The sequence below is a fragment of the Leuciscus leuciscus genome (assembly GCF_965113295.1).
Source record: "Leuciscus leuciscus genome assembly, chromosome: 21".
Lineage (NCBI taxonomy): Eukaryota > Metazoa > Chordata > Actinopteri > Cypriniformes > Leuciscidae > Leuciscus > Leuciscus leuciscus.
The window spans coordinates 7,329,452-7,354,788 of NC_138745.1; the positions used below are offsets into that span (position 1 = coordinate 7,329,452).

Sequence of the window (25,337 nt, forward strand, 5' to 3'; positions counted from 1 at the left end):
ATGCAACTAATCTAATCTAATCTGAGAGTTTGGTTTCACACTGTCAACATTAAATACGGCTATAAACGAGAGAATACCACCTTTGTCCTTGCGCTATATACACTATAAGTGTGCACTTTTCCCACACTGGATTCATTTGTTTCTTCTGCACAAAATCTACACCATTTACTGAGCTTGCACCAAGAGTAACACATGTAAGTAGTTTCCCACATATTATATAATAATGATTTGATAATGTATAATGCTTGTACTGGAATTTTGATGGTATCAATTTGGATGCCTGTGTGTGTGTGTGTGTGTGTGTGTGTGTGTGTGTGTGTGTGTGTGTGTGTGTGTGTGTGTGTGTGTGTTACGAATGGTTATTTAACTTGAGTGTAATCATTGATAATAACAAGAAATGCTACATGACCACTAAATTGACCACTGATTTCCACTGATTTCTGAAGGATCATGTGACATTGAAAAATAAATTCAGCTTCGCCAACACAGGAATAAATTACATTTTAAAATGTATTAAAATAGAAAACATTAAAAGGTAAAAAAAATAAAATAAAAATGTATACGGTATTTTTGATCAAATAAATTGGTGGTCAAAAGAGACAAAAACAATCTTACCAACTTCACTTTTGAATGGTAGTGTGTGTATGACTACATTTAGCAACACATACTGATTTGTGTTTCAAACATTGTGGATTTTATATGGATTAATGTTTCAGTTGTTGTACATGTAGCACTGTTTTCACACATAGTATGTTTCTATTTTGGGTTACACTTTACTCTAAGGTGTCCTTGTTAAGGTGTAATTATACATGTAATTAACTAATGTACTTACTATAGGGTTAGGAATAGGTTTTGGTTTAGGGTTAGTTGCATGTAACTATGCATAATTTTAATTTATAGTTATTTCTTTCGTAACTACATGTAACAAGGACGCTGTCAAATAAAGTGTTACCATATTTTGTATATTGCCTGACAAGTATGTGTTCTGTATGTTCAGTGAAGGATGGCACGGAAGACTGTGGGCTGTCGTCTCAATGGTCTGGAGATCTCGCTTATAGTTCTCTTCCTTTTGATGACAGCAGTGTCAGTGGGGCTCATCACGGTCTTGGCCCTCAAATTGGATTCGGAAAAATGTAATTACATGTTTTAAAGTAATTCTTCTGAACAATACACTTAGTTTAATCACACTCTTAGAGAAAGGGTTCAATGTGGTTCTATATAGACCCCTAGGGTTCCTGATTCAATTTTAAACAACCCTGCATGCCAAAAAGGTTCTTAGGAGAAATGTCTTATTTCAGTTGGTTTCTAGTGAAAAAGTATGTTTGCGAGCTCATAAAATTTAATTAAAATTTAAATAAATTTCAACTAAATCCATAAAATTATCCCACAATGGGAACTTCTTAATGTTTTTATATATGAAGTGCCTGACAGAACCCTTTAAGGTTCTATAGAACCTTTTCTTAAAATAAAATTATATATCATAGACCAAAATGCATTTTTTTTTAGCAATAATTATTGTCGGAAAGTGCATAAAATATAAGCAAGCGCTAGTGATCTCAGACTTGTGTTATTTTTTCATGCATAAGCTTATTGAAAAATCATATTATGTCTGGTTTGAATGATTTGTGCAGCAGAAGAAGTGACTCCAGAGGAACCGACCCCCACAGTAAATCCTCAAGAGAACCCGTATCTGATCGGTGTGGGTCGTGCTGACTGCACAGGGCCTGTGGCGGATTTGCCTATGGTTGGTTTAATTTCTCTTAATTCTTTTATGCTCAGCCGATTACTTTATATTGATACTGATCATTTGATTTTACTCTGAAGAAAATCTATTACCAGCTGTTCTGTTTGATTATTGGTGAGGCCTTTAAGGAAGTTGATAGTCATCAGTTGTTAGAGTCTGATAATGTTTATGACTGTCCATTGATCAGATGTATTGATAAGGGACAGATAAGGCCTTTGTGAATGCTGATGTTTTGTATTTTTCTCCTTGGGAAAGATGGGTTATGCCAGTACTGAGCAGACTGCGAGAGGGATCCACACACGTCTGTTCAGTAGAGCCTTCATTGTGGATGACGGCAGTAAAAGAGTGGTGTTCGTGACTGCGGACATCGGCATGGTCTCTCAGAGACTGAGGCTTGAGGTAGCGCACACTATACTGCCACATTCACTGGCATTACTATGGGTTTGGTCTTCTGTATTCATGGTAAATACGTACATATAAAGCAGTTCTATTATGAAATATTGCATATTGGTCAATTATGATGTTTTTTTGTTGCTCTATTGAGTTATTAAAAAATGAAAAATGTCAAAATAAATTTTTATGAATTTAGCAGAATTTACTTTGAATCCATTTTTATTTGTCAATTGCTCAATCAATTGCTAAGAAATTTCACAAATTAAAAAGAATATGGCATGAATGTGAAATTTTATATAAAAAAACTGAAAACGTATACACACACACACTATAATCTAGGAATATTGATTTATTATTACACTGAAAAAAATAACCCAAGTTCAATTCACTTAAAGTCCCCCTATGATGAAAATCAAGCTTTTAATGTTGTTTATATGTCTATGTGGTGCTTTTAATACGCTTTAGGACAAACCATGTGCAAATTCATAAGTCAACACCATTGCTGAGAATTTTTTCCTTAAGACTGCAGTGAACCAAAGACAGTCTCAAAAACACGGTTTCAAATCGCTGGTGTTTCTGACGTCACAAACTACCTTGTAACCAATCACGTCACCGTGCCGGCGGGCTCTAGCATAACATTAACAGCGAATTGTTCGCTGTTAATGATATGCTAGAGCCCGCCGGGACGGTGACGTGAGAGTCACCCGTTATATTTTTCTGTTGATTCGAAAAATCAGGTAGATTTAGCAATATAGCAGGTGTATGATGTATATTACAATGTTATGATGAACTATATATGCCTTTCTCCACTGATGTTCCATGATGTTCAAAGCGTTTCTGCAGATCGTTAGAAGGCAGCGGTCTGACTCTGAGATGGCGAACGGGAGCATGGTTCATGTAACATTAGCAACACATTATTAGCTGTTTGATAACATAGTCAAGCAAAAGGCTAATCATATTAATTACCGTTATGTGTCCGACGTTGTAAAAAGCGATACCATTGTGCAGCGTTTACCTCAGTAAGTTGAGCTGGTGTGAGTGAGTGGAGGCGGGGCTAATTAGCATATTCCTAGATCCACGTACACTTAATGAAGCAAGGGTGTCGAGTAACATTCAAGCTATTTTAAGGCATGAAGCATTTTATAAATATGAAGTATAAATATAAAGAAAAAAACGTATAAATATGTCATTTTGGTGATTAAAGATTAAGGGATAAAATGATTGACTGCAGGTGGACTTCAGAAATATTTGTATCATTGTATTATTTATTCTCTTTTTACACCACTTGCCATTTTTGGAATCATTAAATCAAATGAATACAAGGATCTTCCATATCTAAGAATCTGACTTGTGTGTTTCAAACTAGACTTTCTCCTTGTGTTCATCCCTGGCATCTGTTAATTTGTCATTGTTTCATACCATTTTAGGTTTTTCAAGAGCTAAAGGTGAAATATGGAGACCTGTACAGACAGGACAATGTGGTCATGAGTGGCACGCACACACACTCAGGCGTGGGTGGATATTTCCAGTACACACTCTTTATGATCACCAGTAAAGGCTATATTAAGCCATCTATACAAGCCATCGTCAGTGGAATAGTCAGGGTATGCTTGTATTCTCTCATTTGAAATACATTCCTGATATGTTAGCTATATAATGCTTACTCTTTAGCTCATGTAAATGCCTTCAACATGTCATTGATAATGATTTATGTCCTTTCTATCAGAGTATTGATATAGCTCATAGGAATTTGAGACCTGGGCGAATTTTCATAAATAAAGGACAACTAGTCGACAACAACTTGAACAGAAGCCCACATTCATACTTGAACAACCCTGAGGAGGAGAGAAACAGGTTTGTGTGTTTACTGATGTGCTCACTTTGATCCAGCAGCAGTTTAAATGAGCTGAAATCCCACCCTTTTTTATTTTATTCATATTATTGTATGTTGGTATATTATTATCACATTAGCATTTTTGCAGTTTCATGAATTGTTTTGTGTCTCAAAATTATTTTACATTAAAATGTGTGACAACTAGCCCCAATCTTCCATACTGTATTACATTTTTTCATCAAAAAATACTTCATATTAGCTACACATTAAACAACACTCACAACACAACACAGCTGAAAGTCACTACAAGTTCATTTATGACTCTGTTTCCAACCCAGATATGAATTCAACACAGACAAGCAGATTGTCATCATGAAATTCACAGATCTGGATGGGGATGGTATGGGGTTGCTCAGGTATACACCTTTTATCATATGTATACGATTCAGACATGGCGGCGCACCCGCCATCTTGGAACAGTCAGGGTGTCTTTACTCACTGTAAGAATCTATGATGCCAAAACATTGCGTAGCTTCTGATATTTAAATTCCCGAAGAAATGGGATAACCTTAGGTGAGAATGTGTTGGTTTGTGTTTTTATAGGTATTTACTCAATATTACAGATTTTTACCATAGTACTTTTTAATGTTTTTACTTTTAGGCTACTATGGTAACTTTTAATGTTGTGTCAGCTGACACCTTGTAGTGTATTAGTTTTTGCAAAATCATCTGCTGAAGTCTATTACAGATATAGATATTTATATTTATGCATGCGTCTAACTACAGTTGCAGACGCTCAGTCGATGTTTACTCTCAGATGTTTACGGACCGGCTTTGACTGTTCCAATATGGCGGATAGCTTGTATATAGTGGCCCAAAGAAGCAGCTAATGAGGCTTCTATGAATGAATGTGTATATGTGTGTGTGTCTATATAATATATATATATATATATATATATATATAGGCTGTATATATCCATTTTACATCAGAAAATCACAAGTTTCATTGCAAACAGAGTATGATCTTAGAATCTTCAAGGTATTTGGCTTCTGCTAAATATACAAAATGCACTAATAATTACTGCCTTGGCTATGCATCTGTCCTCAGCTGGTTTGCTGTCCATCCCGTCAGTATGAATAACACCAATCGCATGGTGAGCTCAGACAACCTTGGCTACGCCTCCTATGCCTTCGAGCAGGAGAAAAACATTGGCTTTCTTCCCGGTGAGGTAAAAGGTCAACCTTTTAATTACTCCTCCTTCCTCTGAGCTCCACCATCAAGGTTAATGGATTGTCTTTATTAGTTGTAATCTACTTGAAGAGTACACAAGGACGTTTGCCACTCAATAAAGTCAATAGTTCCCATGCGAATGCTGTAAACACGGAGGAAGTTTAATGACAATGGTTAATTAATGATGTTATTATCTGAGACAGTAAAAATCTGCCGTGGAAATTAAATGGAAGATACTATTTCTGTTGTTTGTGTTGGCAGTTATCTTTATTAGGCTTTTTGAGTTGTGGACAGTATGAACAGTGCAGCGCTAACGCTTCACGGTCTGTTTACCTCCAGGGTCCTTTTGTTGCCGGCTTTTCCTCCAGTAATCTTGGAGATTCATCTCCCAACATTCGCGGCCCTGTCTGCTTGAACACAGGCGAGAAGTGTGACTACCTTAACAGCTCCTGCCCTGTCGGTGGAGTGAGTTATTATTATACACATGCTGCACTGTCTATCTATCTATCTATCTATCTATCTATCTATCTATCTATCTATCTATCTATCTATCTATCTATCTATCTATCTATCTATCTATCTATCTATCTATCTATCTATCTATCTATCTATCTATCTATCTATCTGTCTATCTGTCTGTCTGTCTGTCTACATAAAGAAGTATAACCTTGTATTTCAAAATAATTGTAGACACTTGGAAATATTCACTCACCAGTTCTAATTCACATGTGCTTTTCAATAGAAAAAAGCATGCGTAGCTTTTGGACCGGGCGAGGACATGTTTGAAAGCACGAGGATCATAGGAGAGAATATGTATAAAAAAGCAAAGGTGTGTGTCACTTGTCATATTGCTTGATCGTGATGAGTATCTGTGTGGCCTGAGTGTGCTTCTTCACCGAGTGTATTTGTTCTGCAGGAGCTGTACAGCAGTGCAAAGCAGGAGTTGCACGGGTCGGTTCACGGCGCACATCAGTGGGTCAACATGACCGATGAGACTGTCCCATTTAACTCCACTCATTCAGTGAGTACAAGGCTCCTGTGCACAAAACACGGGCAATGAGACTAGGAACTAAAAGTCAATTTTATATGTATACCACTTTTCACAATACACATTGTTTTAAAACAGCTTTTCTTTTTTTATCCTGTTAACATTATACATTTAGACAATTATTGCCTGGTTTTACAGGCTTAAGCTAGTCCCAGACTAACACACATGTTTGAGCTGTTTTAACTAAAAGCAACTTGTACTGAGCCAGTGCCATTTCAAAATGCACACCAGTAAAATATTTTTTTATAAGGCATGTTTATAAAAGCTACTTAAATGTCTTAATTTAACTAATGCCTAATCCTGACTTAGTCTAAGCCCTGTCTGTGAAACAATCTAATGTTACCATCATTTCCATGCAATTATACTAGGAGAGGATGTGACATAATGATAAAGCACTGTTTACATTGAACACATACAGAAATTGCATAAGTTAATCTACCTAAAGTATTACTACCTCAAAAGGACAATTTTATACAACTTCAAAATCACTCCATAATTCCTTTAAGTAAATCTGCTTTTAACCCTCCAAAATGTATTGCGTCATAGACTGAAATTGTAAGTGCATCACCAAAAACACAATTTTCCTTTGTTTTTCCAAACTAAAGGAAGAGTGAAAATGATGTTCTATATGGTTATCAGCTGATTGTCACAGATGCTATCTGTAGACCTTAAAGGGATTGTTCACTCAAAAATGAAGATTCCGTCATCATTTACTCACCCTCAAGTTGATCCAAACCTGTATAAATCTCTTTCTTCTGCTGTACACAAAAGAAGATATTTTGAAGAATGTTGGTAACCGAACAGTTGATGGGCCCCATTGATTGTATTGAATTGTGCATAAATGTGCACACCCCTGATCTTATACTTAGTTGAAGCACCCTTTGAGCCAGAAGTACACTGTACCAAAACTGTGCAAACTTCGTAACTGACACAGTTTCTATCACCAGGGACGGACGTGTAAACCTGCTCTGGGACACAGTTTTGCTGCTGGTACAACCGATGGAGGAGGAGAATTCGACTTCATACAAGGTAAGGATATAAGCTATGAATGTCACAAGCAAATATAGCTATGTCACAAGCCTGGGAAATACTTTGACACTTCTTATTGTTGGTCACATATCTGATAATTATGGTTATGTTTCTTCTTGTGACCAGGGGATACAGATGGAGACCCCTTTTGGGATGGCATAAGAGATGCGCTTGTGGGACCCCCGTCTAATGAGTCCAAGGCTTGTCATTGGCCTAAACCAATCCTCTTCAGCACCGGGGAGGTATGAGGACAAGTAGAGCTCATAAATAAACAGACTAACAAAATCTAATGTACAATACGGTATCTTTTGTTATTATTAGCATAAGATAACAATGTGCCAATCACTCCAGAATTGGCACTTTTTACACGAGAGATGGGTAATGGAAATAATAAGACATGTTTACAGTATATGTTTTCTTTGTTTTGAAATGATAACAGTGATTTCTGTTTTCATGCAGATGGACTCACCCCTCCCATGGCATCCAGCCATTGTGGACGTTCAGATCATCACTATTGGCTCTTTAGCCATAGTTGCAGTCCCTGGAGAATTCACGTGAGTTCTGTTGATTCGCAAAAGCAGCAGCTGTGTTAATATAGGAAAAAGTGTCTCCACAACCAGCCAATATTGTTCAACTCAAGCTGTCTTCAATGTTCTAGTACCATGTCAGGGAGAAGGATACGGGAGGCAGTCAAAAAGGTGAGAACGGTACATACACTCCCAGTCAAAAGTTTGGAATAATTAAGTTTTTTCTATGCTCTTATGCTCAAAAAGGCTGAATTTGTTTAATAATAATAATAAAAAAAAAACATTGTGAAATGTATTCCTGCAATTGAAAATCACCAGCATTACTCCAGTTCACATGTCACATGACCCTTCAGAAATCATTCTTATATGCTGATTTGCCGCCCAGTTATTAATAATGGTTATTATTATCAATGTTGAAAAATGTTTTTGCTGCATTTTTGTGGTAAGCATGATATATGTTTTTTTAGGATTATTTGATTAATAGAAAGTTCAATGAACAGCATTTACTTATCTTAATCTAGTAAGATTACTTACTAATCTTTTATCACATTATAAATGTCTTACTAACCCCAAACTTTTGAATGGTAGTGTATCACAATTTCCACAAAAATATTAAGCTGTGAAAATGTAGTAATTTTCAACAACACAAAGATAAAACAATCTCTTTAATCTCTTTTTATATCTTCAATATCTTCAATATTTAATGGAATCAAACCTGCCACAACAGGTTGACACACCATTTATGAATCCGAATTTGAAGTAGCCTAGATTCTTCAAACAATCTTTTTTTTTTTTTTTTTTTTTTTTACATGGTTTTTATAGGAGTTGGAGGTGCAAGAGTCTTTCACTAATGCAGAGGTGGTTGTCGCTGGTCTCTGCAACATCTACACCCACTACATCACTACATACGAAGAGTATCAGGTATATATGCTTCAGTTTTAGTTGACCACCGTAATAGTCGTGGTATTAACATGGTGCTCCAAGGTTCAAGAACATGTCAAAACGAGATGACAGACACGATGTGTTATTTAGTCTGGCTTTTCAAATGGTTTTCTTCTACTCTCACAGATCCAGCGATATGAGGGCGCATCCACCATTTTTGGCCCTCACACTCTCTCGGCTTATATCCAGCGCTACAGAGGACTTGCCAAAGCTATTGCTCATGTAACTCTCCATTTTTCATTGCCTTGCAGTCATTTTGTAACGTTTTAATGAACTGAAATGATCTGTCTGATCTCACGAATGAACTAATCTTCCACAGGGAACAATAGGAGAATTGCCTAAGGGTCCCGAACCACCTTTCTTTGATGAAGACAGACTTTTTAATCAAGTGAAGGACCCCGTGGCAGATGTAGCACCAGCTAACACCACCTTTGGAGATGTCTTACAGCAGGTTAACCCTGTCTATAAAGTGGTAGGTCAATAATTGTGATGTACATGCAGTAAACGTTCGATTAAATATACCATTGCTCGATGGAATTTTGTGGGCGAAATCCAGTAATTTCAATAGGAATCTGGGAGTTTCCCATGAGGGCGAATGAGTTCCCTTACGCAAATTTCACTCATGTTCAAGTTGGTCATGCAAATTCGCTGCGATGACCAACAAAAGCTGCTTGTTTTAAAAGTAACTGTCGGGCAGTGAATCAAACATCACTACGCTATTGACAGTGGATATTTTTGCCAGCAAAATTTTGCTGAAATATCACTAATGTAGCATTTTATTGAAACGAGTGAACTTGTGAATGCTAAGCTTGCAACATACTTAAGCTTTCTATTATAAATTAACAAGATTTATTTGATTTATTTATTCTAAAGGGAGAAATCGCATCTGTCACATTTGTTGCTGGAAACCCGAGAAACTCTGGAGATATTGTGAGTACTTTAGTACTTTAAAATTTACTTTACAGTAATATTTTGCGAAACATGCTCTTTTATGCATTAGATATGACTAATCTGTGGTGATTGTGATATCAGAGAGATAAGACATTGGTCACAGTGGAGATGTTTCACAACGACACCAACACATGGGAAATAGTTCACACGGATGCATCATGGGAAACAAGGTAATGTTCTGTCTACATACTGTATACAGTATAGGCTCAAGGTTTTTTTTTTTTTTTTTTTTTTTTTTAAATGTTCTCTGTGCTAATGTTTATATCATATCGATTCGTATATACTTTTACTTTGAGCTTGTGTTAATGAAGCCATCTTAAAGCTGACAGTATATCTGTCCCCTGATAAGGCAAACGCTGAGTCAAGGTCTTATCACATTATATAGCCATTAGCCAGTTCATTCCTCAGGCCAAAATCCATGTAAGATCCTAAATGAATTGTAGATTAGACAGTCTGTACATGTATACTGACTGACATAGGGCCCTATTTTAACGATCTAAAACGCAAGTATCAAACGCGAAACGCAAGTAACTTTGTGATTATACCGGCGGGATAAATTACTCTTGCGCCCCACGCAAATCTAAAATGGGTTGGTCTGAAGTAGCTTCATTATTCATAGGTGTGGTTTGGGCGTAACATGAAATAAACCAATCAGAGTGTCATCTCACATTCCCTGTAAGAGCAGGCACGCTTGTTCCATGGCGGATTGCTATTATAACAGCGGATTTGCCAGGCGCACGGCAGGAGCGGTTCACAGCCGAGGAGACCGACATTCTCGTCAGGGCCGTAAAAGACAGAAAAGTGACATTGGGGATGGGAGAAACCCACCCAAATTAACTTCGGTTAAACAGGCATATGATAATTTGGTTAATGTGTAAGCTAGATTTATGCCTATTTTTTCACATCTTCATGGACACAACAATGATTTCCCTCGTGTGTTAATATTTTTCCTTGTAATAATGTAACCTATGATTTGCAAAAATGAAAACTGCTGCTTCTGTGTAGATGAGAGAATCAAATTGTATGCGCATTGTGCACACGCTACATTATGGCCAAGCATGCGGCCTCAAAATAGCATTTGAATAACATGCGCAACTGACTTTAGACTAGGTTTTTCCTGGTCAGTGGCAGAATTGTTTTCTGGAACTGCAAAATAGCACCAGGGAACGTTTGCGCCGAAACACGTCTCCTCTTTTCGCTGAACCGCCCCCGGGAGTGCAAGTTCTTTCCCTAATTTACCGACGTGCGTCTGTTGTCAATTGCGCTGGGTGCAAGATAGGGCCTATAATTTGCAATGGCAAAACGCAAGTACGTCACTGAAGCTGAGAAAATGGCTTCAAAGTTTTTTTGATTGAATGATGATTTATTTGTTATCGGTTTTCAAAAACTGATTTTGCAGAGTTAGACGTGCTCCCTGGGTCAACATATTTTGTAAATCCTGGAACAACATTCTGGTCTGAAAATGTTGTCCTAACCATATCCATGTAATAAATGTACAATATTACAATAAATGTAATCAATTCAGAATCATTCTCTCGGTTTAGTGATTCCCTTGTTATTTTTAATCAGGCTACTTGTCCGGTCAGGCAAGTAAAATTCTCTTTTACTTGTCCCTTCAAAAAATCCACTTGTCCCGGACAAGCGGACAAGCGTTAATGTCGAGCCTTGCATATGGCCTGCTATGATATAGGAGTAAAGATTCTGATTTGTGTATGTGTGTGTAACCAGGTTTCACTGGATTAAAGGAATTGCCGGCCGGAGTCGGTCAGAAGTGGAGTGGCACATCCCGCTCACAGCACAGACAGGAACCTACCGGATTCAACACTTTGGACATTACAAACAATCCAAGGATAACAACACCATCATCATGCCATACGTGGGCGCTTCTGATGCTTTCAAAGTCACCAGAAGTTTTTACTACTTTTGATCAGTCAGTGTATCACTGAGGAAGAACATATGCTGTAGAACATTAGCTGTTCAGTGCTCAGTTAACAGCATCAATCTGTAAACTAATGTTGTTGTCTAAGGTAAACAGGCAACAATAGTATACGTCAAATGCACAAACATTGACCTTTCTGCCTTTTTTTTTTATTTCTAAGGTGAAATAGTTGTTTGGTAAAGTAGCCTATATCGATCTGTTCCAGTCCTAGCTTCTGATCGGTCTCTGCTGCTAAAATAGACACTATACAATATTCACAATATTGTACAGCACACATAGAGGCAAACTGTTAAAGTTAGGTTGGTATGTCTTCTGAATGTATTTAATAAAATCATGTAGGCTTATTAATTTGAATTTGTGTCCCATAGTTTTGTCAAGTCATCTTTATTTATATAGTGCTTTGTATAATACAGATTGTTTCAAAGCAGCGTTACAATGATAACAGGAAAATAATGCAATAAAGTTTTTTTTGGCTGCACATCAGCTCTTGAAGAAGATAGTGTCATCATCCAGCTCAAGTCATTTCAGTGTTGATTCATTTCTGTTGTAAAAAAAGTTATTAATTCAGTTAATTATCTATATAGCAGCTCCGGAGAAAAAAGTGATGTCATCATCCAGCTCAGTTCAGTTCTCATACAAAGGTGTCAGTGCAGGCAGATCAATAATATTGTTGAATATTAAGTGTCCCCAACTAAGCAAGCCAGAGGCGACAGTGGCAAGGAACCCAAAATCTATCAGGTGACAGAATGGAGAAAAAAAAACCTTGGGAGAAACCAGGCTCAGTCGGGGGCCAGTTCTCCTCTAGCCAAAAAAGTTTAGTAAAAGTTGCAAGCATCTTGCAAGTGGAAGAACAAAATGGCTCAATAGAACAAAAATGTACAAACAAACAAAAAGAATAATCAGTCATAATAATAGCTAGACTGGGTAAACCAAGCCTGATCTGCCGGCGATTTGATTTCACCCTGCAGCTCAGGCTGGAAAGCTGTACATTCTTCTATCCTGCTTCTGTTACAAATTTGCGGGGAACAATCACAAACTGGCTTATCCACATTGGCGGGTTTAATCCAATCCAATTCCTTTTAACCTCTCGACGATCCAATTGCGTAAAGAGTCATTTGAACTATGCCCGTCGAGCACGCCTCCTATGAAGTAGAAAATGCAGAGCAAACTACCCAGACTAATGTCTTAAAAGATTGAGCTTGGTCTGGTGATAGCCAGACAAAATAATAGCCTAATATCATTAAGTCTTATGGGTTTGTTTGGAATGACATGGGGGTGAGCATAGGCTAAATAATGAAGAATTCAAATTTTGGGGTGAACTATCCCTTTAAGAAATAATGTGTTTTTGTAAAGTCATCTAACATCTGTAGGCTACTCAGACTAAAAGTTTTATATATTGTTTTAATTATACATGGTGCTGGTCAAACCACTCAATGTATTTCGCCATGTTAAAGGGGTGGTATAATGCCCATTTTTACAATATTTAAAATAAGTCTATGTTGTCCCCAGAGTGTGTATTTGAAGTTTGATTTCTCTCTAAAACTCGTTCTTAGGCCTTATAGTGTAATTTACATAAAACTCAGTGGACGTTCCTGAAGCGTCTATCATCAATGTGGTAGGAACAGCGATGCTAACGCTAGCTTAAAAAAAACTAGCCTACTGAATGCCCTATGATAAATGTGCAATCTGTACATGATAACATATTAAAAATGTGTTTTAGGGTTTCATGACACTTCAAAACGTGTCACAAATAGCACACACACACACACACACAAAGTCTGGAACAGTAGACGTGTCTTTAGAAGATAATTTGGTTTATTGATGATTAGTTGATTTACTGGAATTATATTTTCACAACTATCTTACTCTGTAGCACTATGAAGCTCTCAGTTTATTTATTTTTTCCCTGACGATGCTCATCCAATTCTCCCTCCAGTTCCGATGCCAATCATCGAAACAATAAATTAGCCTATTTCAAACAGTCTATGATCGAAAAAAAAAGTTCATATAAACAGAGTTGGAATTCAGGTATAAAAATACGTTCTAAGTGCCACACAAACTTTAATACTGTCACCTTTAAGGCATGTTTATATTTAACAAAAATGTGTATTTAAACAGTGTTCTCATATTCCCCACTTATAAAAAGAATGAGGAGGGAAATATTAGTTGCAAGCCTGTAAATATCTTATAAAATATAGCAAAACTAAAGAACCAGCCACAAACTGTCAACCATATCTAAAATTTTCCTAAAACATGCAGATACATACTAAGGTGTATGAAAGCATGATCTGTTAAAACTCTGTACTTGGGTGTTAATGTAAAAATACTGAAAGAAAACCAACACAAAAACTACAACTTTAAATACAACTTAATACCAAAGATTAATAAAGTAAATGTCTGGATAAAAGTCATTAGCGCAATAGGGTTTTACAGAGTGTTTCAAAATTACCTATATGATTCAGTGTTAAAGGCAGCATTGAATTTGCATTGCATTGATGCTTGGTCCAGCCTAAATTTCCATAATTTAGATAATTTAGAAGCTAGTAACAATTGGTTCAAATTTGATTGGGTCACCATTCTGGATGATCCTAAATTATGACACAAGTAATGTTTCAATCAAGGCGATTTATGCCTTGACAAACAGCAATAAATCATAAAACATAAAAATGGACATTTTCTAGAAAGGTTTGGGATTGAGTTGTGGATAGCCTTCAGGTCGTCCTCTTCCTGAGTAAAGTCAAAAGTTGACTCGTATTCTTCAATATCGCAAAAATGCTCATAAGATACTAGGGAAGAAATAAAGTTATAACTCTGAACAAAAACTACTAAAATAAACACAAAAGAATACATAGAACATACAATGACAGAGACTGTTAGTTAGGGGTATCAAAACACTCCATATCCATCCCCACGGGCTGCCACAGCAAAGGCCGGGTAACCCTCGTAGGTTGCATAGGCAGTCAGGTCCTGACCCAGAGAAACAGCCTGTTTCAGCTGGGTAGCAGTGGTGCTGGCAATTGTATAACCTGTGAAGCCAAAAGGAAAAGACTCAGGGCAAAATAACTCTTGAAAAGCAAAAATTATTATTATTTGTTTTTAAACCCTAGAATGCATACACTCAAAAAAATGATTTTTCAGTTTTGTTCACTTTACCTGAACAATTCATGTTGAAATAATGCCATTTTGGCTATTTTTCATTTCAACATGATTGTGTCATGTTAAACTGACTTAAAACTGTCACTCGTTGGTTTAACATAAAGTTTTCATTTTAAAAGTACATGTTTCAATCACTTTGCTCAGTCAAACTGTTGAGTGAATTAAAAATATATATATAATAACTTACATAATATTTATAATTTATTTTAAATATTTTTGTTTATTAATTTATAGCTTGATTATAATTATAGAAGTGCAATTAAATGGTTATTGGTGTTTTTAGGTTTGTTATTTGTCTTAAATTGCTGTTAAATCAGACTGATACAAATAATGTTTAGTAAAAGTCAATCACACATATAAAATGTGTGTTTTTATAAAGTCAGCCGGACTGAATGTCAAAACAGCCTGAAAACAAACCACATTCTCAACCTAAAGGAAGCGGAAATTTGTTGTTACGCAATTTGCATATCCTGGCGGCAACATTCATAAAATACGTTAATGCTGCGCATGTCTCAAATAGATCGCCACGCCATTAACTGGAATATAAGCTTAAAACAAACAGGTACGTGTTCATCCATTTACATCACTGTTATTAGAAACAATATTATCAAACTGTTTTATGATGTCGGTTGATACTAATGTGTTATTTTGACAGAATGCACGATCGTAAGCCTAAATGAGATGGCCGCGCCATAAACTGTATTAAACAGCACACGAACAGGTAACTGTTAACTTAACTCATCTATCCATTTGCATCAGTGTTGTTAGAAAAAATATTAGCCAACAGTTTTGTTATATTGGTTGAACGTTATGTATTTATGGCCTGATTGCACTATTTTAAGCCTAGATGACCGCGCCATCAACTGAATTAAACAGCAAACAAACAGGTAAGTTAACTTTTTCGACCATTTGCATCAGTCTGATTAGAAACATTTTTAACAACTGTTTTATTATGTCGACTGATACGGATGAATTTATGACAGAATCCACGATGTTATGCCTGAAAGAGATCACCGCGCCATAACAGAATTAAACATCAAACGAAAAGGTATGTGTCTAAGTTTGCACATGTTTGTTAGTTTAATCATCTATCTTTGCACTCTGTTCATTTTCATGGCATCGATCAAAGATATTATAACAATGTTGTGTGGTGTGGTTGATGGTTCAGTGCGTTTTTAAAGCATTAATGACAATTATTGGTTACTGAATATTGTTAATAATAATATCAATAATGGGTATTTGCACCTTTGGTTGCTAGAATGGTATGTATGGCTAATAATTTTTAGTTATTCATATTTGTTATTTGGGTCTTTCAGAACCACACACATTTTAAAGTTGTATAAACTAATAGAAATACTGACTGTAACCAGTACAGTACAATGTGTTTTTTTTTTTTTTTCATGGTCTCATTTTTCAACTCCCATAGAGAAAACCATGAATTTGACCATTTTTGAATCTGTTCAGCTATCTGTTGAATATAAGCATAAGACAGTCGTTGAAAGTTGTCTTATGAATCATAAAAATAAACTCAATAAATGTTGCTTAATTGTGTTACATTACCATAATTTTGTGTTTTGCCTTCAAGTGCAAAAATGGCATTTATGTCATTAGAACTACGATCCTGACATGACTACTATCTCAAAGGAAGAGTCAGCTGATGATTTGAAGACACACAAGGTAGGACACATGTCAGGACTACATTATATTTACTTAGTAATACTTTATCCTTTTAGCATAAATCAGTATGTCATTAAAATAAATGTATGACTTGGATAGTGCACCTAAAAATAAAATGAAAATTGTCATGATTTACTCACCCTCATGTTCCAAAACCATAATTTTGTCCATCTTAAGAAAAATAAATAAATAATATATTTCATACTTTTTGTCATATTTTATCCATTGGAAGGCTTGTATAAAACTGCTTTATTCATATGGATTAGCTATATCTTTATGTACTTATTGAAGCTAAATATTGATTGTCTATAGACTTTTGATGGATGGTCCATGACATAAAAAAATTAAAAAAATTATAATTTGTTCCAAAGCTGAACAAGATTCTTGTGTTTGGTATGATGTGATAGTGAGTAAATGATGACAGAATTTTCATTTTGGGGTGAACTATCCCTTTTAAGTACCACTTTACTTTCTACTTTGTAATAAAGAACCGACTGATGCCAAATTACATGTTATTAATGATTTTTTTTTTTATGCTCTAGATTAGAACATTCAACCGATAAACCCCTGACATTTTTTCCCAATAAAATCCTTCTGACAAACTGGAAGACGTGTTGTTTAAAGTACTACAGGGTTTTAAATGGGCACAAACCCTACTGAATAAACACTACTCTGATCCTTCACGCCTTTATTTTAATTTATGAAAATTTAAATGTCTGCCCTCACAAGGGTCGTTTTTATGATATGTGGTGACATACACTAACACTTTCTTTTTTGTCTTTCAATGCATTTAGAAAAAGGAGTTTGACCAGGTGCAGCAGTCACCATCATTGCTGGTGAGGAGGAACGTTGTCTTTAAACTCACTGGATGTTTTGATTGAAGATGAGGTGGTGATGTCTACCAAGTCTTGGTCAGTGCACTGCTGCTGTTTTTTGCACTTATTTATGCCCTTATTTAGAGAACACTAACTTCTCAAAGTTTATTCATAAAGTGCTGTTGAATCTAGAGGAAACATTTTACTTAAAAATGGTCCAGTCTGTTTCAGTTATTTTATTAGTATAATATTATTTTATATTTACACATTTTAAACAAGCATATTTCCTTGTTTGTGCAGTTTTCACTTATTTGGTGAAAAAGTCTGATAATATTGTTTTAATGTTATATATATATTTTTTTTACTATAAAGCCCACTGATTTTGTTTTATGCCTGAGAATGTTTTGTGAAGTAAATGTTGTATATCAATAAATACTAAATAAGAATATCCTCCTGGTCTGTCGTAATTGCTTTGTACCAGTGTTCTTTGATAAGAAAAATGTAAGAAAGATGAGAAAATAGGGAGACTTGTTAATGTTTAATATTCTATTATGTTGGTATTTTAAACAACTTTCTTATATGTAGGTGTTTATGGGTGAGTTACCATTGTGGTAAAGTGTCGAGCATGTGCTTCGGTGAAGGACCTGCTAAGAATTCAAGTTGCTTTAAAAGCAACTCCAATGGGATTGCTAGTGATGCAATCAGTACCATCTTTAGACTGCCAACATTGTATGTATTAAAAGAAAAGCTATATTTAGGTTGATTGTATGTTATTTTAACTCTGTGTGTCTATTAAATAGACACAAATAAATAACTCTTTGGCTGAACATGATTGAAGCATGGACAGTGGTTCCACATGATGGAACCATGTTATCTCAACCCAAATACTTCATGTTGGATAAACTTAAGCGAAGTGAGTAAACTCAATTAAAATTAGACTCGTCCAAATAACTTGATTTAATCATGTCCAAATAACTTGATTCAGTCTTGTCCAAATAACCTGATTCAGTCGTGTCCAAATTACTTGATTTAATCATGTCCAAATAACTTGGTTCAGTCTTGTCCAAATAACCTGATTCAATCGTGCTCGAATAACTTGAATCAATCACGTGGAACCACTGTCCATGATTAAATCATGTTCAACCAAAGAGTCATTTTTTTGAGTGTATCAAATGACCACTTCATTTATAAACCATAGTAATAAATAATTAAAGCTACACTGTGTAATTTTTTTTGTTGATTCTTAGCAAAAAACACTTAGTTCTTTCAAAAATATATGTGCTCATTAATGTATATTTACTTCTTTCAAGTAATAAAGTATTCTCGTAAATTTATAATCTGCCATTGAAAGTACATACAGGTGAGGGGTTCGAATGCCGGTCGCCATGTTGCCCCTCCATCTTGAAACTACATTAGCCAAAGAGGGACATACCTGTAAATTCAAGCTTTGCCTTTCGCGCTTTACAAGGGGGAGATTACTCGCGACTGCCGGCAGATTTGAAAGATTGCTGATGGAGGATCACGTCTATTCTCGAGGACATGTAGCAGAGTCGCCAAGGAAGCGAAAGAGAGAATTAAAATGTCAACGCGACAAGCAAATCAGCAAGACCAAAGTCAATACTGGAGTAACTTTTCCCAGATGGAAAGAGCTCATGAGGAGAAAAGATTTTAAAACGGACGCCGAAGTTGCCTGCTTTCTTCTCAACAGGTAATTCAGCCTATTTGTGTAAATTCGAAGTTTTATAGTTGCTTGTCTAACCATAGCATGGTTGTGCATAACGCCAGAACGACCTTTAGTATAACTTGCGTTACTTTTCCTCGCGTCAATGGTGAAAAAGTATTGTTTACCTTGTAACATAAATCTGTGCTGCGACGGATCACAGGTGATAGTTTTAAAGGCGCAATTGGACGAAGTCGAACTGGAAGCCATGTTAATCTTGAAATAATACGGCCACCGTAGGAGTTAAAACGCCCTCGAAATTGAAAGGAACAGAAACTAATATTCACTGGGTAGTCATATACAATTTCACCGCTAGATGGGGGAAAATATCACACAGTGTAGCTTTAAAAATGGATGACCATACATACAGTCTCTGTAATGTTTTTATGTAAAATGTTATACGACATTTTATTTTTATTTTAATGTCTCTTAAATATTTTTTTTCAATTTAATAATTTTATGTTACATTTGAAATTCTTTTTACCACAGACGTACATTATAGAGTAATTAAAAAAAATATGTATGTCCTATTAGAAAAGAGTTTTGATGGGGTACCAGTGTTTCCCACAGATTAAAAGTTTGTGGGGAAAGTTTGTTAATAATCTGTTACACAGAACTTTATTATATTAAATGTTAATCAAAAATGATTCACATTCACAAAATCCAAATATTCAGTGTAAGAGTAAAAAATGACATAACATTATTTATAGTAAGTTTATTTGATTCACAGCTTATTTAGAGTTTTGACCTCAACAACCCAACTGCATTTACCACTAACTGTTCAAAGGAGTCATTAGTTCGCGAATCGGACGTGTCATTAGCGGACTTGTAGGCCTACGCGTTGTGTGATTATCCTGGCAGTTAGGACATCGCACAAGATTTGTCAACACAGAAAACATTTCATCATAGTTTTGTTTTGTTTATTGAAAGTGTTTTTCATGTCAGCTGAATGGGCGGAACGCTTTTCAGAGAAGATAAGGTAACGTAATTTAAATTTTTTAGCACAACACCCGGCAGTAATTCAGGAAAAAAATACCCGAATGCTCCACGTGAAACTTCGGTCTTCCGATCTTTTACCATCGTGTCAATTCTCAATTGATTTTGTTTAATATGCGCGAGGGAGCGAGAGAGAGCAAGATAGTTTGAAGACGGTGAGGGTGCGCGCGCGCGACCGGGCCTCTCTCTCTCTCCACTCGTTCTTTCAGTAATATGCGCCCTATCGCAAGCGCAGCAGTCATCTACATCACTCACCGATCAAATAAGGCTTTGGCGAGACAAAAAATCGCTTGTGAGAGAGATGCGTGAGTGACAGAGAGACGGAGGGAGAGCAGGGAAAGGAAATGCAGCTGAATGAACACAACATTTTTATAACAAAACGCAATTTGTGGCGGCCGGTGTTGATTCTGTGGCGCACCGCCACGAATTAGTCTATGTGTGGGAAACACTGGGTACTATATTGAACTCTTGACTCAATTCAATTTAAAGAACACTTTATGCCAAAAAGATTCTAAAGCCTACAAGAAGACATGTCTTAAATTAATACATAATACATTCATGTTTCAGTTATTTAAAAAAAAAATCTAGTGATAAAGTATGTTCATGAGCTGTTTAATTCATAAAATTGAGTTAAAATTAAAAATGAATGGAAACAAAATTAATCAATTAAAACTAAATTCATAAACTCATCCCATGATTTTCATCCCAAAATCATCCCAGGAACCCCTAAAAGGTCCTAAATGTGAAATGGCTAACAGAAACCTTTTAAGGTTCTATATATAGAACCTTTCTTCTAAGAGTTTACGTGGTTAGAGTTAATATACTCCATTATAACAGAATTAGCATCACAGTAAAATAAGTATCAGTCTTACAGACCTCACATACCTGGGAATGCAGCAGCGGAAGCGTCAACGCCCTCTGTCTGAACACCAAGAATCTGCAGAGTGTGTTCGGCCGCATGCAGCTTCGCCTCATCCATCGATGCACAGAGCTTGGCGGGGGTGAACGGGTGTCTGGTTGGACACACAGAGAGCAACAGTGGTAAAATAAATTGCTAAAATGTATAAATGTATTGTATATGCTGTTGAGAAAAATACTGTATAGATATTCTGTATGTTGTGAAGTGTTGTGTGCATAGGGGCTTTCGTACAAGAGGAACCTTTTCATAGTTCCTAGAACTATTGGCGAAAGTACTCGAAAGATTTTGGCGTGTTCGCACTGCAGGAACTAGGAACGATTTTAGCTCTAGGCTGCGTTCCAGTCCACTTTTAGACACGCACTTGCGAACTTCCCTAAGCACTTCCCCTCGGGGGAATCCCTGCCGCCATTTTGAAGTGCGTTCCACTTCATGAAGTGGACGAGGGAAGTTTATATGGACAGACCCTCGTTCCTTCGATTTTGACCGAGGGAGCAAGTCTACTTCATATGTACACTTCAGGTACCTATATTTCCCACAATGCAGTACGATTGTGACGTCACCACAGATCTCGTCTAATCACCACCACAACAAACAAATCTATGAAATATGAATTATATATTTTTTTATTTAAAACAACCCAAACACGCCTATATACATTTGGATGCTGCATTAAACAAATTCTTAAAGAGAAAATTGTAAATAATAAATACATTCCATAGCTGATCCAAATGATCAAGGGCTTAGCACGTTCCAATTCAGCCCACCGCAGTTTCCGCCAGTAGTCCAAAATTGTCATGCACTTCACTCGCTAACTTCCCTCCATCTCGTTCACTCGGATGTACGTCATTGCTTATGTTGGACGAGTGCCCACTACTGGCGGAAACTGCAAGTGCGTGTCTAAAAGTGGACTGGAACGCAGCCCTAGGAACTCCTTTTGGAGGAACTAATTTAGCTCCTACTTCAGAGTAGGGTCTAAACCAGTACTATAGGAACTATTCGTGACGTTAGTGTACGCTGATTGGCTGAACGCACGCGAAACACCAGCATCCGCCATTTTTAAAAAGGCTGCATAAACATACAGATTATAGCCTGTATATTTACTCCAGAAACTAACTGTATGAACATGGAAAACAGTGATAGATAGCCTATGCCTCTTAACCTTTACGCTGAGGAGAAAATCCACTGGACATCAACCACATGGAATATGCTAATAGCTTTTCATTACTGCCTACTTTCTATGTATAACAGTTCTATCTAATAGAGTATTAGACAGGACTGTTAGACAGATCGTAAACTAATGAACACGGAGAATGTGAGCACTTTGTGCTCAAGCTCTGGCGTTCTCAGTGGCGTCAAAATAAAGGTCCGCCGCGCTGTCAAAATAAAAGTCACGACAGCAAGCATGACATACGTCACTTCAGAGTTCCTACTGGCGAATGCTACCAGGAAAACTTTCCTAGGGGAACCATTAGTTCTCGGGGAACCACCCTGGTGGCTAGAATTAAAGTTCCTAGAACTACCCGGTGCGAAAGCCCCTCAGGTGAGATTCTGCGTTGCTACATGTCGTGTCTGACCGAAGAGTGTTAGCTAATTTATGGCTACATTTCGTTTAATTTGGATTCTTTTTATATCTCTGAGATTCTACTCTGATTTCATAATTGTTGCTGATGAAAATACTTTAATTATTAATACAATACATTAATTCACCAATCACCATATTATGTTCCCTTGGCTATAATAATATGGCGGTCAGGAGGGACATGTTTGCTCAGACAAACAAATTTGTGGTGATTCCAACATAATGTGAATGCATCACTATCCATGAAAGGTGAGTATCTGATGTAATGAGGTGTCTTGGTAGCATAATTTTCAATTTGAAGCAGCCTTCATGTTCTTCACGTGACTGTAATGCAAAAAAAATCTATCTAGGTAGGCAGCTCACTAGGTTGAGACACAGTTAAGTATAGTTGAAGCAGAAGTTAGGGCGTACATATTTGGATATTGAGTAGCCAGAGCAGGGATGGTGACTTTGTAAAGGAACAATTGCCTCTGATCTGGTCCAATAGCAGAGTGAAGCTGGTAAACGGGTTGCCCCCAGTTATTCTTTTGGCAAATATCCTCCAAGATCTGCAAAACAGGCAAAATGGTCCTTGGAGAAATGTTTCTTGAAAACTCTCTCCTTTAAATTCCACAAGTGATCTTTTCAGTGAGGTTATGAGTGTACCTGTGGGGCGTGTTTGATGCCTTGGGGCTTCAGAGTGACTGGGTTCATGGGCGTGAGCTCCATGCCAGGAAGAAGGTCATAGAGTTTTTCGTCAGGGCGTTTGTCTGTCTTGAGTTGGTATGTGGCGCAGCCACGACCCACGCCTGCATAGGCAAGGTATCCTCGCCCACCCAAACCACGTACGCCCGCTGCCCCTACAGGTACATTCATGTAAATTTCTAGGAATGCAAGAAGGCATTGATTCGAATCAAATCACCAGAAATCACCCGGGTTTCAATCAAGACAATCATATAGATGTACTCCAAGCCAGCACATTACAGAAGCTGCATCTCTGATTTTTATTTTATTTTATTTTTTATTCTTTTTTTTTGTCTGATCATAACTTTAAAAAATTTGGCAGACTTGATTTTTGTACCCCATCCATTCAGAACAATATATTATTGTCTCTGGACTGTAATATGCAGGCATGGATAACACATTCAAATGCTAGATGGGACAAGCAAACTTAAAGTATAACAAAATATACATTGTTTATAGTCAAATGCAAAGAAGATGCAAATATATGTTTGAACTGCCTGAAACATTATGTAAAGATCTTTCATTAGTTAGTAATTTGGCCTCTTTAAAGTCAACATGGAATTAAAATGTTCTCATTGTGCTTCCTGATCTTATTGTGCACAGTTATTCCTAATAAAACAAATGTTTCATATTCTTTTATTAAAATACAATAAAAAGAATTCCCTCCAACCACCTGGCTCAATTCAGGTACATGTACTATATGTAACACACACAGTATACATGTACTGTATGTAACACACACTGATTGATTTCATCCAATCAATAAGGTTCCTGTTTTTTTTTTTTTATTATTTAATATGCCATTTCACTCAGAATTTTCACATTATGAATATAGAATTTTTTTTTTCATGTTGACTTCAATAATTGTAGTTCGGCCTTGTATTCATTTGGTTTCTTTCTTTCTTGATTGATTGATTTATTTTAGACATGGATCTTTTTGGTCATTAATATTCAGAACAATTTAATATATTCATTAAGTACTACTGAATTTTTAGCAGATAATTCACAAGTTTGATTTACAGTTACAGAATGAAATTTATTTGGAGATGATTGTCACAACTTCATTTACATCTGGAACAGATTTCAACAAATGAATCAGATTACCCACCTCTCACAGAGGGTGAGCGTACCAGCCCCCTGGAACTTATATGCCCTTTGGTAGTGGGAAAGCGGAATTGATTAGGGATGGTTGTGTACGCAGGGGGGGCGTAGAATATTGGTGCTCCTAGGTAGGCAGCTGAGGGGTCGTACATTTGGCCCACGGTGTAAGCGTAGTCTCCTTGGAGCAGAGCACCGCCACGACCCCCCGTGCCTCGTGTGTACCGTACATAGCTGTCCTTATCCACAGGCTTGGCTAGCGTGACCTCAATGGGAGAACCGTCAATGACCTGGAGGGAAGTCCAAGTTTTTTATACAGAAAATTTCATAATGATTAGATTTTCCTCTAGATTAAATTTCAATTAGTTCCACCTTTCCATTCAGCGCATCCATGGCATTGATGGCATCCTCTCTTTGAGAGAAATGTACAAAGGCGTAATCTCTGATCTTCTTCACCCTTTCAACAGCACCTGTAGATTAGCAAACACTCTAAATATTTCAATGACATAACAAATGAATTCCTTCAGACTCAGAAAATGGTTCTTTTTGGTCCTTGCCAAGGCAAGCATCGTAAATATCATTGTTCAAAAATTGTTTGAACCTAACCTTAAAAGGATGGTTCACACATAAAGTTTATCCACATGTCATTCCAAACCTATGACAATTTTTCTAACATAAAACACAAAATGAGTTGTTGTTTTTTCATACAGTCAGTGGGGGTCCAATGTTGTTCGAAACAATGCTGTTGAATGTTGTTTTGACATTCGTCATAATATCTTTTTTTGTGTTCCTAATAAAAAAATAAAAAAAGTCATACAGCTTTAGAGCGACATGGGGGTGATGACAGATAAATGATGACATTCATTTTTGTGTGACCTATTCCTATGAGTATTTAAGTTTGGAGCATAACTGCAGGTTTATAGGAAAAGTGAATTGTGTGTGCTATTACTGTTCTAAGTGATCGCACTTCCGGTTTTCGCCTGGCAGATGATAAAACAGGTGAAAAAAATCCTAAA

At 36.6% G+C, this 25,337-nt stretch overlaps 2 protein-coding genes and 1 long non-coding RNA gene across 7 annotated transcripts in view; 2 read left to right on the forward strand and 1 right to left on the reverse strand.

Annotated features, from left to right (window-relative positions):
* asah2 (N-acylsphingosine amidohydrolase 2) lies at window positions 1–14,483 on the forward strand. Its single transcript, XM_082151506.1, has 21 exons — window positions 1–194; window positions 998–1,133; window positions 1,632–1,744; window positions 2,000–2,143; window positions 3,565–3,741; window positions 3,864–3,991; window positions 4,310–4,387; window positions 5,080–5,200; window positions 5,542–5,667; window positions 5,945–6,031; window positions 6,119–6,223; window positions 7,198–7,279; window positions 7,406–7,521; window positions 7,739–7,833; window positions 7,938–7,977; window positions 8,629–8,727; window positions 8,875–8,970; window positions 9,068–9,220; window positions 9,622–9,678; window positions 9,781–9,869; window positions 11,428–14,483. Exons 2-21 carry the CDS (start codon window positions 1,004–1,006, stop codon window positions 11,624–11,626), a joined length of 2,235 nt encoding a protein of 744 aa, XP_082007632.1. The 5' UTR covers window positions 1–194; window positions 998–1,003; the 3' UTR covers window positions 11,627–14,483.
* Window positions 13,432–25,337, reverse strand: part of a1cf (apobec1 complementation factor) — a 17,374-nt gene continuing 5,468 nt past the window's right edge. For 2 of the 5 annotated variants that reach the window (XM_082151513.1, XM_082151517.1), the window contains 6 exons: window positions 24,694–24,791; window positions 24,332–24,611; window positions 23,146–23,363; window positions 22,912–23,048; window positions 20,888–21,015; window positions 13,432–14,664 (listed from right to left, as the gene is read on the reverse strand). In XM_082151513.1, coding sequence (XP_082007639.1) covers window positions 14,525–14,664; window positions 20,888–21,015; window positions 22,912–23,048; window positions 23,146–23,363; window positions 24,332–24,611; window positions 24,694–24,791 — 1,001 coding nt within the window. In that variant the 3' untranslated portion in view covers window positions 13,432–14,524. Of the gene's footprint in view, window positions 14,665–20,878; window positions 21,016–21,737; window positions 22,825–22,911; window positions 23,049–23,145; window positions 23,364–24,331; window positions 24,612–24,693; window positions 24,792–25,337 lie in introns of those variants that run through there. The other 3 variants (XM_082151514.1, XM_082151515.1, XM_082151516.1) reach the window with 3 other exon arrangements.
* LOC309484999 lies at window positions 14,979–17,403 on the forward strand. Its single transcript, XR_014201010.1, has 5 exons — window positions 14,979–15,356; window positions 15,450–15,681; window positions 15,778–15,842; window positions 16,380–16,471; window positions 17,266–17,403. It is a non-coding gene; the product is annotated as an uncharacterized lncRNA (long non-coding RNA).

Coding starts and splice junctions, on each gene's coding strand:
- asah2 (XM_082151506.1), top strand. CDS start 1,004: ATGGCACGGAAGACTGTGGGCTGTCGTCTCAATGGTCTGGAGATCTCG. Junction 5,201..5,541: donor TTGGCTTTCTTCCCGGTGAG/GTAAAAGGTCAA, acceptor GTTTACCTCCAG/GGTCCTTTTGTTGCCGGCTT. Junction 9,679..9,780: donor CGAGAAACTCTGGAGATATT/GTGAGTACTTTA, acceptor TTGTGATATCAG/AGAGATAAGACATTGGTCAC.